Raw genomic sequence first — 16,760 nt, 5'->3', positions numbered from 1 at the left:
CCAGTAAGATCGAATTCCTTGGAGATTCCCCCTGCATTGGTCACCATTCAGGATTGGGCATTCTGCCCTGCTAATAGGGAGAGGACCTCTTACTCTTAATATATTATTGTCCTTATTTTTAGCTTTGAATCACTTATACCATGTTTCTCCAACATTATGTTTAGGACCAACCCTTGGACCTTGTTCTAGCATTATCACCCTTTGAGACCCACATCTCACAAAAGCTTGTTTCTAGGTAAGACTATATTAGTTCCTTTAGATCCTAATCTCCAAACCATTAAGCGACTATTCTGAGATATAGAAGTACTCCCTGGACCAGCATTATGAGTTGACAGTAATAGAATTTAATTCAATACGCTTATACCCCAAGGGCTCCAGCCCAGACCCCAAATTATGAGAACACCGTGAGGGAGATTAGGACATGCCAGAGCCACACAGCTTTGGTAAACTCGAGATTCTTCTTTATCACGATCCTAGATAATGTAATCATCATTTGAGATGTTATGTCTGCAATATAGGTTAGGATGCCTTCTTGTCCCGATAGTGGTTTACACTAAGTTTTTAATACCTAACACAATAGTATAGATAGCTACAGTGGAGATCTTCACTTTTTGACTGAGAGTATAACCATATAAATGACTGTATACATCTTTAGAGGAATCATATTCACTGAATGAAGTAAACAATACAAGTACCATTGATGCGATATGAAATAGATGAGCGTGCAATACTGGTTTTCATTTTACCGGTCAGATGTACACAAAGAATTGAAAGCAATTTATTGTTACCTACAGTACAAGTAACTTGATATTTTTTTTTTTATTTCCCTTTAGATTTGATTGAAATATTGAATATACCCCTGAAGAGATGTTATCTCGAAACGCGTTGGGCCACTTGTGAAAAGTAAAACTACATATGAAGATGTTAAAGAATGTTGTCTTGATGTTTATCATTAGGAATCACAAATGAATAATTTGTTTAATCCATCCTCTGTAAGAAAAAATATATATCTGTTGGTTCAACAGATCACACTCTTAGTGTGCACATAAGTTAAACCTAAATTGCTTGGCTCGCTTTGTCGAGCTTGTGTCCCAGGGTTGACTTATCTCCCCTGCACCTTAAATTCCTTAAAAGCACTTTTGCTTTAAAACAATACTTAAACTAAAGGAATTACCTAAACAAGGGGTGCTTGGTGAATATACCTGTAGATCTTATAGACCCGTCATTAATGAACTTTAACAAAATACTAGCAAAAATATGAGTGAATCGGATATTACCACACTTACCGGCCTTGGTACTTCCGGACCAGGCCGGTTTTATTCCAGGTCGGTCACCTCAGCATAACTTGAGGCGCTTATTTACACTGATGCATGTTAATCATGAGGTCCCAATAGCAGTGGTAGCGCTTGATGCCGAAAAGGTGTTGGACTCGGTGGTGTGGCCTTGAGGTGTTGAAGTGCTCTGGGTTTGGTCTCACTTATCTAGCCTGGGTTAAAAGTTGCTGTATACGGGCCCCACGCGCAGCTGTGCATACGAGCAGGGCGACCTCTGAGATTCTTTATCCTTCTTGAGGTACACGGCAGGGGTGCCCGCTTTCCCCAATTTTATTTGTTTTGGCCATGGAGCCTCTGGCTTGCCATATTCGAGAGCTGCATTCCCATCGGGGTATTGGGGTAAACACGCATTGGGCTGTAATTTTGCTTTATGCAGATGATATCCTTTTATATATTAAACACCCCAAGCAGAATTTAGCTCCAATAATGCGTGAAGTGCTCAGGTTTAGGGAGTTATCGGGCCCGAATATTAATTGGAATAAATCTGAAGTTCTTCCCCTGACGTCAGGTTAAGGCACTGTATATGGATAACTATAAAAGTGAAGCCCAAGAGCAGAAGATGGAGGCATGGATACTTCCCTCTATTTCGCAAGCAGTGCGATTAGCTTTGGGGAAGATGGTCATATTACCCAAGCTGCTATATGTCTTTAATAATGTTCCAATATGGCCTCCTAGCTCTTACTGGCCCCGGGTGAGGGCAATGATGTCCAGATTGGTGTGGGCGGGTAAACAGCCCCGCACAGCCCATGACACTTTGACGCTGGCTTATGAGCATGGCGGACTGGAGGTGCCAAACTTGTCTTGGTACTTCCTGTGAAATGGCAGCGAAAGCAGGTCCCTTTCCCAAATAACTTAATGGGAATGTTGTGCGGCAATAGGGAGGGGGTTCCCGAGGGGAGGGGTTCAGCCAGTGCAGGTGTCTTGTAAAGCTTGGGAGCGGATATGCCGATTATCTGACGCGATGCCAACGTTTTCATCCAGATTGGTCAATCTATAATGTTATAGGCATTCCGCTTACGCATGAAAAAGTATTTAAAGATCACTTCCGCAAATTAGGGTTGCAGACACGACACATGAGGAGAGGTTTATACAATGGGAAGACTTGCACGAAAAAGGCGAATACAACACAGTGACCCTGTTCCCATCTATGTGGCCTGATTTCCCAAGGGCTCCGATACCCAACTCGGTCCATCGTTTCATTATTAAGCCTCAGTCCTCCAGGAAATTGGTATCTTCCATCTATAAAGAGATCTGTAGCGCTATGCGTGCGAGGAGAACGACCTACAGGAACGCCTGGGCAGCCTCCTTGGGATATGAATTAAGCGATGCTCAGTGGAAGCTTATATGCAGCCAAACCCGGAAAATATCTATAAATACTAGATTTAGGCTGACTCACTTTAAATTCTTGCACCAGGCTTATTATACCCCGATGAAATTAAGTAAAATGTATACAGATTGCTCCCGGACTGTAGGAGATGTGGTGGTGAACCGGCTAATTTTTATCATGTGGCCTGGGGGTGCCCGAAAATTAGTGGGTTCTGGAGGGAGATTGAAGAGGCAATGAGAGTAATGCTGCCCACACAACGGGAATTTGCACCTGAGTTATGGCTACTGGCCCGAATTTAAGGGGGGTCCCATACGGAGAGGAAGTTATTAGGTATGGCAGTGGGAGTGACCAGGCATCTGTTGGCAAGGAAATGGGGAAAGAAGCCTGCCGACCTTTAATTCCTGGCTAGACTGCATGAACATTTGTGAGCCGAGGGAGTCTAAATATGCCTCGATTATGCCAATTACTAGCCTTCTCTGACTATTGGCCTCCATTTCGGAGATATATGGCTGACATGGAAGAGGAGTCCTCTCGCTTGGAAGCAGGCCTGGTGGGCCCCTGATGAAACGGAGTTGGTGGCATTGGCCCTTGGACTACTGGTTTTCAGTAAACGTGGGATTGCTGCTTGGCGAGCTATATTGATTTGTCCTGTATTTAAGGTGTGTGCTGGAGACCAGAGCATGTGTGTATGCGAGACGTGTTTGTTGGGGAGGAGGGGATTGGGGGCCAGTTTGTCTGAATATGAAAATTAATAGTTAAAACATTTTTTTAAAAAAACACTGCAACACATGATATCAGCCTGCTACAATCACAAACAAGCCCAACATCTTCCCGCTGTTGGTTTCATGAGCTTGAACCCTGAATGTTCTGATACAATGGTGTTACCGTATCATTACCACCCTTATATCCTCACGAGAGTTGGCCTGACGGCCCCAATACTTACTACTGGGAGAAGCACATGTATCTGAGGGAAACCCCATTACCTAGTAGTGGGTAGGTCTTTCTCTCACACAGAACAGACAGGGATTGAGAAAAATCTAGTAAACTAGTGAGGAAAAAGCACAAATAAATACAATATTTAAAATTAAAATAAATTTAAAACGTATAGGCTGTTCCTTTTCATGTGTGGCCGAAACAAAACCCCAAATGTGGGCCTGCTAAGCAAGGCAATGAAGTTTAAATGGTTTACAGAACTGTACACTTTACCTGCAGATCACTGTTGGAATCAATTTCGATTTCTTCAACGTGGGGCGGTGGTACACTTTCATCAATTAGGTCCATTATTGATGGCTGCTCCAAAAGCACAGAGTTGCACATTTCGGGGCTCTCTCCAAGCGAGTCCATGAGAACAGTACTCCCAGTTCCATTGGTCAGTGGTCCAGACACTTGTGGGGAATAGTCGTTGCACCCATGTGTGGGATTAAGTTTATAATGCCGTGCCAACCCACCCTTTCCAATGTAACACTTTTCACAGGTAACACACTTGAACATCTTGGGCTTCAAGTTATAACTTGATGAATTGAATAAAGAATCCTTTTCCACCACGCCTCCATCCTCCTCTTCCACACTCAACTCAGAGTAATCATCAGAATCCGATCGATGACCATCTGCCAAATCCTCCGTTTTGATAAATTTATAATCTTTAGCTTTGTGTTTTGGAGGACGGGAAATGCGACCTGACCGGGTTTTTACTTTCAATGATTTTTTTATCTTTGGTTTCTTTTCAAGTGTACTGCAGGAGTGGTTCGGGGCAGAAGAAGCAACTTTGGCAGAGACAGGAGACATGGTATAAGTGCAGCTTTTTCCATTTAATATAGAGGTGGTCACCTCCGTAGACAACGCCGCAGGAGGCGGCAGAGGCCTCTGAACAAGCAGCTGAATAGGGAGGTCAGAGGGGGAATTTTGTAAAATGAACTGCTGCTCTCCGCTGCCGGACACAGGCTGTATTCGAATAATCTGAGTCCCGCGATTTAATCCTGCTGTAGTGAAAGTCTTAATGAGTGGTGTAGTGAGTTTAACAGTTTGAGGAGTGATCGCAGCGAGAGGCGGCATTGGCTTTTCATAGCTTTCCTTCACCTGCGTCGACTGGACTTGGATGGATCCAACCTGCTTTAAAACAAAGAAAAGTTAGTCAGCAAATTGAGAGCATCACAAATCTAAAAACTAAATAGAAAACAAGTTGCTACAGAAGCTATACAATCACGGTCACTGGTTAGCACCGCAGTGCATTTAGTGAAACAGATATCAGGACCGTATCGTACTTTTTTGCCATGGTGACTCAAAAGGGGTTTCCAGTTCACAAATGCAAGAGAGTGGACTAAAGGCAAGAAGCAACAATTGTGCCCCAAGCAGAACACAAAGATACTCCTTGAGAACCAATCTGATAACAGCAGGTTTCAGAAGAATAACAGATATTGATATTTTATTTCTATCGCGCTCGTACACAAGTGTTTCAGAGCGCGACAAGGCAAGGGAGGGAAACAGGGGAGAACAAAACAGCGATCTTACTAGGCCCAGTGACATTGAGAACGCGCAAATGCATGGATGGGGGGAAAGTGGAAAATGCGAAGCAGAGAAACAGATAAATAATAAAGGCAACAGTGGTAGTGCAGCCAGCAATTTGCAAGTGCTAGGTTTAAGGCAGCAGACAGGGTAGGTCTGATAAGTGCAGGTGGAAAAAGGGGGGGCTGTATGGGTACAGATACAGACCCCAGTGCAAGGGGTGGCCTGGAAGCAGTGCCGGAGGATGGCAGGGTGAGCAGGTACCTGGGCCCGGAGGACATAGGGTGGCCAGGTGCACTGTGCCAAGAGAGAACAGATCAGCAGGGGAGAGGGGGAGCGAAGGCAGAAGAAGAGAGGAAGGTCTTGGGGTGCTTCCGGAAGCAGAGATGGTTCTCCTCAAGTTTTAGAGTGGCAGGCCAAGTTCCAGAGGGAGGCCCCAGCCAAAGACAGATCTACCCCCAGGTCGTTTCTTTGAAAAACGACTGACCCCGAGGGAGTTGGAGGTAGGGGAGCGAAGAGCTCGAGAGGGGAGGTATTCGTAGAAGGAAAGCTGAAGGTATTTTGGACCCAGGGCCCAGAAAGCCTACTGAACAATGCAGAGGGTTTTGAATTTAATTCTTGCATCCACTGGGAGCCAATGGAGAGATTTCAGGGCTGGAGAGATATGTTCCAAGGGCAAGTCTTAAAGTCCTATTCAGGATTAATTGCAGAGGGCAGAGAGTAGCGGCAGGTAGATTTAGAAAGAGGCTGTTACAATAGTCCAACCTAGAGAGAACCAGAGCTTGGGAGACCATGAGCTTCTGGGGGAAGGAGAGGAAAGGCAGAGTCCTCTGAGGAGGTGCGGTAGGAAATTTGACTTTAGAGACGTCAGAGATGTGGGAGAAGGAAATGGTGGAGTCAAAGATGACCCCAAAGTTCTTAGCCTTGGAGGTGGGGGTAGGAGGTTTAACAGAGGTAAAGCCATAGCAACTGTGGGGGTCCAAGTACTGCAATAACCTTCCACTCGATCTGAAACTAGAGCCAACTAACAGGAATTAGGGAGTATTTGAAAATGTGATTCCCTGAGCAATCTCTCTAACAAATACCCTAGAATCCATGACGACGTTTTAAACAATGGGACACCCGAGCCGCGCTTCGGTGGGCGGTCGGCTGGGATCTCCCACATTGCTCGGTAAGATCTTTACCTCTATGCACTATTCTCCTTGGCTGTTTATATGTAGTTTATCCTCAAGCCAAAGTATTACGAACACCTCTCTCCGACGCACGTAGAGAGGGTGAATCAATATGGTCGACTCACAGATAAATACACTATACAGGCGACCAGCATTACAGATGTGCCTGACCTGTATTTTACTCTAGTAGTTAAGCCGTTATCAAGCTGTACTTAGCCAACACTTCCTATCCTTTTAAGAGCACCAGCGTGCCCAACTTATATGCACACGTCTCCTACATGGGGACTTTGAGCACCTCGAGATTCACCTTGTAGCTAGGATACAACACCATGTGTTTACCGTCCGTACTTAACACGCCCATAGTTATACTGACTCGCTCTCTTACCAGCAAATAGAGTGCCTTTATGACCGTCCCACTATCACTGCCCAGCTGACGTTACCACTATTCTCACAGCTGGGCGAGTCTCGTTTTTTATCTATTCATGGACATTATAACCCATATCTACTATACCCCATTTTAGGTATCCTTTATGAAACTTAAGCTAAGTTAACATTTCTACCAACAGGCATGACACTCACTTCTCATGTCACCAATGCATGTGGTGGAAGTCAGTACATCTCATTTGAGATTGATTTAGCTATATATATATACACATATATACACACACACACACTACCCATCTGGTTGTCAATACAGAGTTGCCATTTTTTTTTTTTTTTAAACAACCTTTTAGGCATCTACAGAGGAAGCACACCTATCCAATAGGAACTTTGCCCTGAAGATAGATTAGAAATCCGAAACACGTTGCCACATCTAAATCTGAAAGGAGCTATATTGAATTTGATTTCAATGTAGTGGTATTTAACCACTTTCCCTTGTGTGAATGTTGTAAACACAAGTCTTAAGTTTGGAACCAATTTTGTTTTGATATGTTCTATTGTACATATTTAAGAAAACAAAATTATGAAGACTATGGTTCTGACTTTAGAAAATGATCTAACTTTTTTTTTTGTTACATCACTACTCTTCCAATTTTGATGAGATAAATGAGGTCACTTCTCAATGAAAATATTGGATTCTTGTCCTTGAATTATTTTGTGATGTCACAGGTTTCCCCCTTTCTCACTTGTCTGTGTTGTTTGGTCGAGTTCTTCGATGAAGTCTTCTTTCGCACCGTTCGGGTCTTGTATAACCCTGTGCGTGGGTCCTCGGTTTAGAGCGTGCGGTTCGTGTCCCGTCCCCAGGGAGTGTTAAGATGTCTGGGGAAAAAAGTCCAGGAAATGGCGAGGAGCGCACTCGGAAGGCGAGTGCGAAGGAAATCCAGGAATGCAAGGTGAGGACAAAAAAAGGGAAGGATGAAGGAGGAGGAAAATTAGGGCACCGGGAACCAGGAATCAGTGGAAATCATTGTACGAACTACGGCAGCACACGTCTGACTACTGCAAGCGGTAGCGTTGAGACGTGCAGAGCCGCGGGGGCGTGTCTGCTTTGTAGAACGCAGAGCGTACAACACGGAGACTGGCAAACAGCGTTTCACATTCAGCGGCCATGTTGGGAGTACTGCCGAGTTCAGTCCCCTTTGGGTCAGGGACCACGAAGTCCAGAAGGGACGCGTCCGGTGGTTCATGACAGCATGCCTCCTCTGAAACCCAGTTCCTCCGGGTTTACTCGGGTGTATAAGGTGGTACCTTCAGAGTAGTCTGGAGGCATTTATGTTTGAGACTGGTTCCCAGGTGCGTTCACTGGGAGGGTACACTTTCCACTCGACCAGATACTGTAGCTGACCACGTCTAAACCTGGAGTCACATATTCTGGACACTTCGTATTCTAATTGATCATTGACAACCACTGGGGTAGATCTTGGAGCAGTCCGGGAGGATTGGACGTATGGTTTCAACAGAGAAGTGTGAAAAATTGGGTGGATTCTCTTCCAGGATTCAGGTAGTTTGAGTCAGAAGGCCACTGGATTAAAGATTTCCTTTATGGAAAAAGGGCCATAGTACCGGGGAGCCAACTTATTTGGTCGTAGGTGTCGAGGCAGTAGTTTTGAGGATAGCCAGACCTTATCACCCACTGCGTATGAAGGCCCTGGTCTTCTTTTGGAATCTGCATAATGCTTGGTGTTTGTTCGGGCCTTTTCAAGGTTTTCTTTGGCTTCTCTGTGTAGGTTGAGGGGTTCAACCCAGGAGTCAACTGTAGGAACTGGGGTAGGATGTGGGAGTATGGATGGTAGAACCGAAGGGTGGAATCCTTGGCTACAGAAAATGGGGCTGGTTTTGACAGCCGAGTGGTCCGAATTATTGTATGCGAATTCAGCCACGGGTATTAGAAGTGACCAATCATCCTGGACCTTGGTGGCAAAACAGCGAAGATATTGCTCCAGGGTTTGGTTCACGCGTTCAGTAGCTCTATTGGTGTGTGGACGATAACCTGGAGGAGAGGGCACGTTGGATTTCTAGTATATGACATAAGTGTTTCCAGAACTGAGATATGTACTGAGGTCCTCTGTCAGATAGTATCGTGGAGCGTAGTCCATGAAATTGGAATATATGTTCCAGGAAGATCCCAGTGAGTTCAGAGGAGGATGGTAGTTCATGTAAGGGTGTGAAATGAGCCATGCGAGTGAATAAATCAATGGTAACCATGATAGTTGTGTATCCCCTGGAAGGTGGTAGTTCCACAATAAAGTCTGTAGCGATGAATTCCCAAGGTCTTGTTGGCAGCGATGGTTGAAGCAGGAGACCCGCCGGTTTCTTGTTATGCTTATTTTGAGTGCAGACTGCACAGGTTTGGATGTAATACTGGACGTCAGCTTTCATTTTCGGCCACCAAAACTGTCTTTGTATTAAACGGAGAGTGTTGGTGATGCCACGGTGTCCTGAATGAAGGGTGTCATGACATAGGCTTATGATCCTTGGTCTGGTCATCCCCACGCAGAGACTGCGACAATTATCGTTGAACAAATATTTGTCCTTTGTTTTGAGATTCCATCGATTCTTCCCAGTAAACTCCTTCCAGATCCCAGAGGACTGGGTTTGAATCCGAATGTCTTCCAGGAGACCGATTGCTTGGGCAACAAATATTGCGTGGGGAAACATCTTTGGGAAGGATCGGTCTTCGAGAATTTCGTAGTCGAGACGTCGGGATAAGGCATCAGCAATTATAGTGTGTGTTCCAGGAACATGATGGATTTGAAACTGGTACTGGGCAAAGAAGAAGGCCCAAAGGGCTTGACGACTGTTCCTACATTCCAGGGATTGAAGAATTGAAGATTCCGATGGTCCGTGCAGACCTGAACAGGACGCTTCGCTCCCAGGAGTAGATGACGCCAATCTGTGAAGGCTTGACGGATGGCTAATAGTTTCTTTTCCAGAGCAGAATAGTGGGTTTCGCTAGGAGTCGGGGTGCGCGTAAGATAGGCAATGGGGTGTTCTAATTTGCATCAAATTCCTGTTTCAGGACTGCCCCAATGGCATAGTTAGAGGCATCTGTTTCCACTAGGAAGGGTCGATCAATGTCAGGTTGAGCCAAGATGGGGGCTTGTGTAAACTCCGACTTCAATTGTTGAAACGCCTCATCTTGGACTGCTGTCCAGTGAAAGGGAGTATCCTTCTTCAACAATGTAATGATCGGTTGTACCATCTCTGAAAGGGAAGGTATGAATTTTCGGTAGAAGTTGGAACGGCCCAGGAAGGATTGAATTTGTTTCACAGTAGTTGGAACAGGCCAGGATAGAATGGAGTCTACTTTCGAGCGGTCCATTCCAATTCCTTCTGGGCCAAGGACAAATCTGAGATAGTGAACAGTAGACACTCGGAATAGGATGTTCACGTAGACGCTGCAAGACTGCTTTAACATGTTCTTCATGCTTCAGATGGTCCTTGGAGTATATCAGTATATCGTCCAGGTAAACTATGACGAAGAGGAACATCATATCGGAGAACACCCGATCCATAAAATGTTGGAAGACCGCTGGGGCATTGGCGAGTCTGAAGGGCATAACCAATTATTCAAAATGACCAAAGGGTGTTCTAAAGGCTGTTTTCCATTTGTCACTCCTTTATACGGATCAGATGGTAGGCACCCCTGAGATCTAATTTTGTGAACACTACAGCTCCTCTCACCACTTCCAGGATATCCAAGATCAAGGGCAATGGGTAGCGGTCCTTGAGGGTGCATTGATTAAGACCATGATAGGCAAGGCCTAAGCTCCATGGTATCTTTCTTGGGAACAAAAAACAACGAAGCTCCCGCCGGGGCTTTGGATGGTCGTATAGTGCCATTTTCCAGGTTGGTATCCAAGTATTCTCAGAGGGCTCTTTTCTCTGGTTCTGATAGAATGAACATCCTTCCAAAGGGAATCACTGCTGAGGGTTCAGTATCAATAGCACAGTCTTCAGGTCTGTGGGGGGGGTAGGGCCTGAACTATGGCAGTTGAGAACACAGTGTAATCCCGATAGGCCCTGGGAACCTGGATGATATTTGAGACCGTGAATGGACCTTGCTGGTCTGTTCGCATATCTTCAGAGGATCTTGACGAGGAATCCAGGGATAGACAGTGGGACAGTGTTCTGAACAAAGAAACAAGGATCCTGCCGCCCAGTTTATGTAGGGGTTGTGCTTCTGTAACCAGGGCATATCCAGTATCATTGGATAATGGGCAGATCTTATGATGTCAAATTTGACCCTCTCTTGATGGTGGTTTATAGAAAGCAGGATCTCTTTGGTTTGCAGGGTTAAGGGTCCTGAAGAAAAAGGTCTTCCATCGATAGCCTCTACAGGTTGCATGATGTCTCGTGTTTCATAAGGGATGTGGTGGGTAGTGACCCAATCATGATCTATGAATATCCCCATGGCCCCCACAATCCACTAATGCCAGAATGGGATAAGCTTTCTTGGAAGGCGATAGAAAAGCCTGCAGAATCACAAGATTGTTTTGTCCAGGAGAATTCAAGGATGGAATAGATGTGGGGAAAACATCCCTCTCCCGAAGCTGTGCTCCATCTAGGATCGGGAGCTGGCGTTTCCCGAACGCCGTGGAGGGGCTAAAGGACATTCTCTCACAAGATGTTTATCAGAGGCACAGTACATGCACAGCCCGGTGTGAATCCGTCGCATCCTTTTTTGCAGAGTTATGGGTCCACGGAAGGCTCCTAGTTGCATGGGTTCTGGGTCTGTGGTCGGGGAAGGAGTGGGCTCAGGTCTAGAGGAAGGTTCTGTAGAGGTCTTTTGGTAGGGCATTTTAGTCTTTTTCCGCCTTCCTTTCCTGGATACGAAAGTCTATTTGTAAAGAGAGGTCCATGAGAGCCTGGAAGGAACCTGGGCGAGCTACCCTGGATAGCTCGTCCTTTATCTCTTCATTCAGCCCTCTTCGAAAGAGGGTAAAACAGGCCTCAGAGGACCAGACTGCTTCTTTGGCCAGTTGCTTAAAGCGCGTTACATAGGTAAGCATATCCTGGGATCCTTGTTGGAAGTCCAATAAGCGTTCTTGAGCACTGTAAACCTGTTCTGGGCGGACAAACATGGTCTTTAGCGCCCGTACAAAACCATCATAGTCACCCAGGAGGGCATCACCCGAATTAACTAAAGGCGTTGCCCAAGTTAATGCATTCCCGGAGAGATGTGAAATCATAAAGCCCACCTTGGCCCTGGGGGTTGAGAAGTAGTAGGGCTTAAAGGTAAAGTGCACTAAATACGAATTGAGGAAACCACAAAGGTTCTTTGATGAGCCATCATATTGATCCACCACTCCGCCCAGCAACACACTTTCCTTGGTCGCGGAATCACGTGACAATGCAGCATTCTCGGCCTTAAGATTCTGAACTTCTATTAACTCCTGCATGCCGCGCATGAGGTCTTGAACTGCAGCCTCCATGTCCGTAACTGTATCAGTTTGTTGGCATCTCAATCTGTCACAGGTTTCCCCCCTTCCCACTTGTCTGTGTTTGTTCGAGTTCTTCGATGAAGTCTTCTTTTGCACCGTTCGGGTCTTGTATAACCCTGTGCGTGGGTCCTCGGTTTCCAGCGTGCGGTTCAGATGTCCGGGAAAAAAGTCCAGGAAATGGCGAGGAGCGCACTCGGAAGGCGAGTGCGAAGGAAATCCAGGAATGCAAGATGAGGACAAAAAAAGGGGGAGGATGAAGGAGGAAAAAAATTAGGGGACCAGGAATCAGTGGAAATCGCTGTACAAACTACGGCAGCACACGTCTGACTACTGCAAGCTGTAGCGTTAAGACGCGCAGAGCCCCGAGGGTGTTTCTGCTTTGTAGAACGCAGAGCGTACAACGCGGAGACTGGCAAACAGCGTTTCACGTTCAGCGGCCATGTTGGGAGTACTATTGAGTTCAGTCCCCTATGGGTCAGGGACCAAGAAGTCCAGAAGGGACGCGTCCGGTGGTTCGTGACAGATGTCATATTATTTTAACTAATGATAACTTTTATGCCTGCTTGATAGTTATTTATTTCGACTATAACTGGGGCCTTAATCCTCCCCCTTGTTTTTGTGTTTGTTTCTCTGAATTATTCCCCCTCCCTCACGGACAAGGGAGATATAGACATGAGTAGAATTGTAATCAATCAGCAGAAAATAATCAGAGGTCCACATGTACCCACCAAATGTCATTTTTTCAGATCCCAATCAGTTTGTATTCCACCTCTTCCATCAACAGCTTTTAAAGCTGCATGACAAACTCAAATATTTTCCCTTTTAAAAAAAAAAAAAAAGGGGCACTGTATGTAGGGTGAGAACGGACAGCCATGCCAGAGCCGCGAGTGACTAATGCCTTGCTAGAAGCTTGCACCCTATATTTGTTTCACAGTGAGGTAAGCATGCATTGAGGGGGTGGGTCGCATGACGTGGCAATTTTAGGTTGTCAAAATGATAAGTGGAAATTAACAGCAATGAGCAACTTGAGATTACATATTTGTTTTAGGGTAAGCTTTCAGGAAAATTATCTCAGTGGAGTACCACAAAATAGCTAAAACTCTCAAATCCAAAGTTAAATAAATTGATGAAACAATACAAGGAATTAACATGTCCCGCAAAAACACTAAACCTGGTCTAAACTAAAACATATAAAGGAACGATAAGATAGCGTCAAATAAACACATTATTCACACATGGAAATGGGAGATTGAACAGAGAAAGGAGGCAAGGTGTAGAAAAAGATGTGTTGGTCGTTATGAGAGGAGAGGAAAGGGGAAGGAATGCAGATGAAGTGAGGACGTGAACCCTGCAAGCATCCCAAGAGCAAATGGGAGCATGTGCATTGCAAACAGAAAATACTGTGGCGGGTCCGAAGAAGGACAGACTCTGGTCTTCCATTTTATGTTTATTCTTTATTTAAAAAGAAAAATGTCAACACTCCTGACTGCCTAAACGACGGGTTTTCCCTACCTAGTAAAAACGAAATAGGTTTCTAGTCAGTTGTCAGCGAGACAAAAAGAAGTCCACTGTCCAAACCAATGTAACTTAACTACCACTACAAAAACGACTAAAGCAGAGGAAAACTACTCCCTTCTCCTTTGGGCTGGTTTCTCAGAAAGTTCACTCCAGTAAAGCATTTGTAGGTAGTCTGTAACTACTTTTATCAGGTCGTATATTGGACTTCAGTGTCTTTCACGTGCTGGTTCTCAATCTCACTTTATCTAATTTGTTTTTACTTCCCTTTTTCCATAGGCCACTTATGTTCTTCCCTTGTTAGTCAAACTTCCTCTTTACTCAATGTCCAATCTCTTTCTTCACTAGGACAAATAGGACTTTTCCAATTATAATTCTCACACCTGTTCTATGCTTCCAACACTTGGTCTTAGTGGGAGAAATAAAAGGATTGAGTTGATCTGGAGTTTACCCTCTGGGCAGAACCGTAAAGTAGCTCAACAATTGATAGACTGCCATGTTACTGTTGGCCAACAGGAGTGGCTTCTGGCAGGCCTAGCATTCGCTCTGTACGCCCATGGGAGAAGCAGACCCTTGGATGTGTTGCATGTGCCGTGTGCAACAGACCGGGTTAGGTTTCAACTGCTACAAACATTGCTAGGATTCTTCTGGGAGACTTAGCATTCAACATGAACAAAGCCGACAGTCCTAGGGTGGTGTCCTGTGCTCGCACCTGCCCTTTTTAAATGTGCTTACACACCACAGAGTGAAAGAACTAGATAGCAATACTGGCACTGGAGCAAGGATAATTTGCTCTCATCTTAGTTGGCTTAGAGGTAGGGGACCTTCCAGGGCATGTACCATTTGTCATATGCGTTTTCACGAATATCATGTGCTTCCAATCCTACAATGACCATGTTGATGGGACGTGGATACAACACAAAAGGCACGGTTTGAAAGGACTCCTGAATTTAACAAATATTTTACCTGCACTCGGATTTTGAGACGTTGGGATACTGCTGTGATGTCTCAGATGAGATTTGGGAAACATGGCATAGATTCAAAAAACAGCCTTAAAAATAACTATAAGTTAAGTGTTGCAATGGATTAAAATAAGCCACTTTCAAGTGGGCACCGAAACTTAATTATTTTATGAGTTTATAGCACTCATAATGAAGTAGTGAACACATTTTATTTAGTTAACAAATCCTATAAACGAAAAGTGTTATTTATAAGTTAAACTCTCCATTCATATTAGAATTGTGATTGCATGCAGGAGCTGACACCTGGGCATCAGTAGTTCTTCATATTGGCATGGTGCAGATGGCTCTAATCTTTAGCTCTGCGGTTTTGTTGGGACTACTACTCTTATCTTCATTAGCCAGACTAGTTCTTGCTAAGGGACTGAAATAGTTGGTCAAAACTGGGAAGACGTAGGTTGCAGATACCCAAAATTTAACAGTATATATATTTTCAAATATGTACTGCCCTTCCTTTGAAAGAAGGCAGGGTGCAAGTGAAGAAAGAGGGGTATCAGGTAATATTATCCCCACCAAAGATATTGCCATATTTATGGTCGTTTGGAAAGGCCAATTTTGGGAGCAGGGGTTGCAAGGGTGGCCCCCACAGGTTCCCATTCCTTAATATCGCCACAAAAACATGACAATATGTTTGCGGTGATATTAACACATGGACCCGAAAGAGGCACATGGGAGCCACCGGATGCAATTACAGGAGACGGGCAACAGGCGCGGTGGGATCATCAAAGAGATGAAAAGAGTGTATACTATTTCACCCATTGAGGTCAACTGAGCGGAGCAGATGTGGGAGAACAGTAGTTTCCTGAACCTGCCAGAAGTATGGGGTATACTTCCCTTCAGTAGGGGCTTGCAGGCAAAGGGCAGTACAAGTCCTAGATGATTATGTCCTGGACATTAAGAGGCGGGGGGTGTTGGAAATGACAGCTGAGTGCGTTATGCCCTCGACACCCCAACCAAAGTTTCAGATTCGAATTCCAATTCACAGCCGACTCAGGCCGCATTCCTTCCAAAGTCGAGAGGGCAAATAATCGGGCCACGGAGCGCTAGGCGACACTCAGTGCGTTCGCTGTACTTCCCGGGGTGGGGGGCATGTTACGAACCTTCCCCGGGGTGGCCGGGAGGGTTGCTCAGGGCTCTTGCTCACCTCCTGCTGAAGGAGCCGGTTGACAGCACTCAGGCTCCTCTGCAGCGCCACGTGCTGGGCCACGCTCTGCAGCTGCTGGGACGCGTTTTGCATGAAGCCCCCCGGCTGCAGAGGGGGCAAGGCGCCCGCCTCGCCTGCATCCTGCACCGGGAGCTCCGGTCCCGTCGCTTGCTCCGGCTGAAGCCCGCCGAGCTGCTCCTCCAGCAGCCGCAACTGCCCACCCGACAGCCCGCTGCCCTCCACCAGGGTACCGTCGGGCTGCACGTAGAAGATGAGGCCGTCGAGGCTCCCGGACGAGTCCTGGGGAGCCCCGGGTGGCCCCGGTTCCTCATGCGGCGGCGCCGCTCCGCTCTCCTCCTCAGCGGCCGCCGCCATCTTGACCCCTTCCCGAGTGCCAAAATAAAATAGGCCCAAGTGGGTTTTTTTTCTTGTTTTTTCAAGGTCATCCGTTAGCAGAGGCGACTGACACCCCGCGAGGTTGCTCGGGCAGAGAAAATAAATCCCCGCGCCGAATCCGTTACCGACCCAGCCGCATTACTCAAACGGCCCGGGCCCCCATCAACACGGAGCGGGTGCGTCCCGGCAGCGAACACAAAGGAAGGACTAAGGCCCTAGACGGCGTCGTGAATGCCTGTCGAACATGGCAGCCAACACACAAAGCGTTGTGTCCTGGCGGCGGGGATAGAAATAAATCGGAGAGGAGGGGGGGGGTTTACAAATATTTCTCAATTTAATTGAACACATTATCTTCAGAATGGAGTGGTTTATGTTGTAGTCAAACCAAAAAGCTCTACTTTTGAATATTATAATCATGACATAAAATATTTTTGTGAGCTTGTACAGAACGCATAATGCAGTTACC

At 45.9% G+C, this 16,760-nt stretch overlaps 1 protein-coding gene across 4 annotated transcripts in view; it reads right to left on the bottom strand.

The window, feature by feature from the left end:
* Positions 1–16,475, bottom strand: part of ZNF839 (zinc finger protein 839) — a 239,824-nt gene extending 223,349 nt beyond the window's left edge. For 3 of the 4 annotated variants that reach the window (XM_069638093.1, XM_069638096.1, XM_069638095.1), the window contains exons 1-2: positions 15,899–16,475; positions 3,868–4,770 (exon numbers count right to left, since the gene is read on the bottom strand). In XM_069638093.1, coding sequence (XP_069494194.1) covers positions 3,868–4,770; positions 15,899–16,273 — 1,278 coding nt within the window. In that variant the 5' untranslated portion in view covers positions 16,274–16,475. The remainder of the gene's footprint in view (positions 1–3,867; positions 4,771–15,898) is intronic. The other variant, XM_069638094.1, reaches the window with a different exon arrangement.
* Between the last annotated feature and the right edge of the window lie 285 nt (positions 16,476–16,760).

The sequence above is a fragment of the Ambystoma mexicanum genome, chromosome 14, assembly GCF_040938575.1.
Source record: "Ambystoma mexicanum isolate Mex_15411 chromosome 14, UKY_AmexF1_1, whole genome shotgun sequence".
NCBI classification, from domain to species: domain Eukaryota; kingdom Metazoa; phylum Chordata; class Amphibia; order Caudata; family Ambystomatidae; genus Ambystoma; species Ambystoma mexicanum.
The sequence above is the reverse complement of the archived record's forward strand: the minus strand, read 5'-3'. Positions and strand labels throughout refer to the sequence as shown.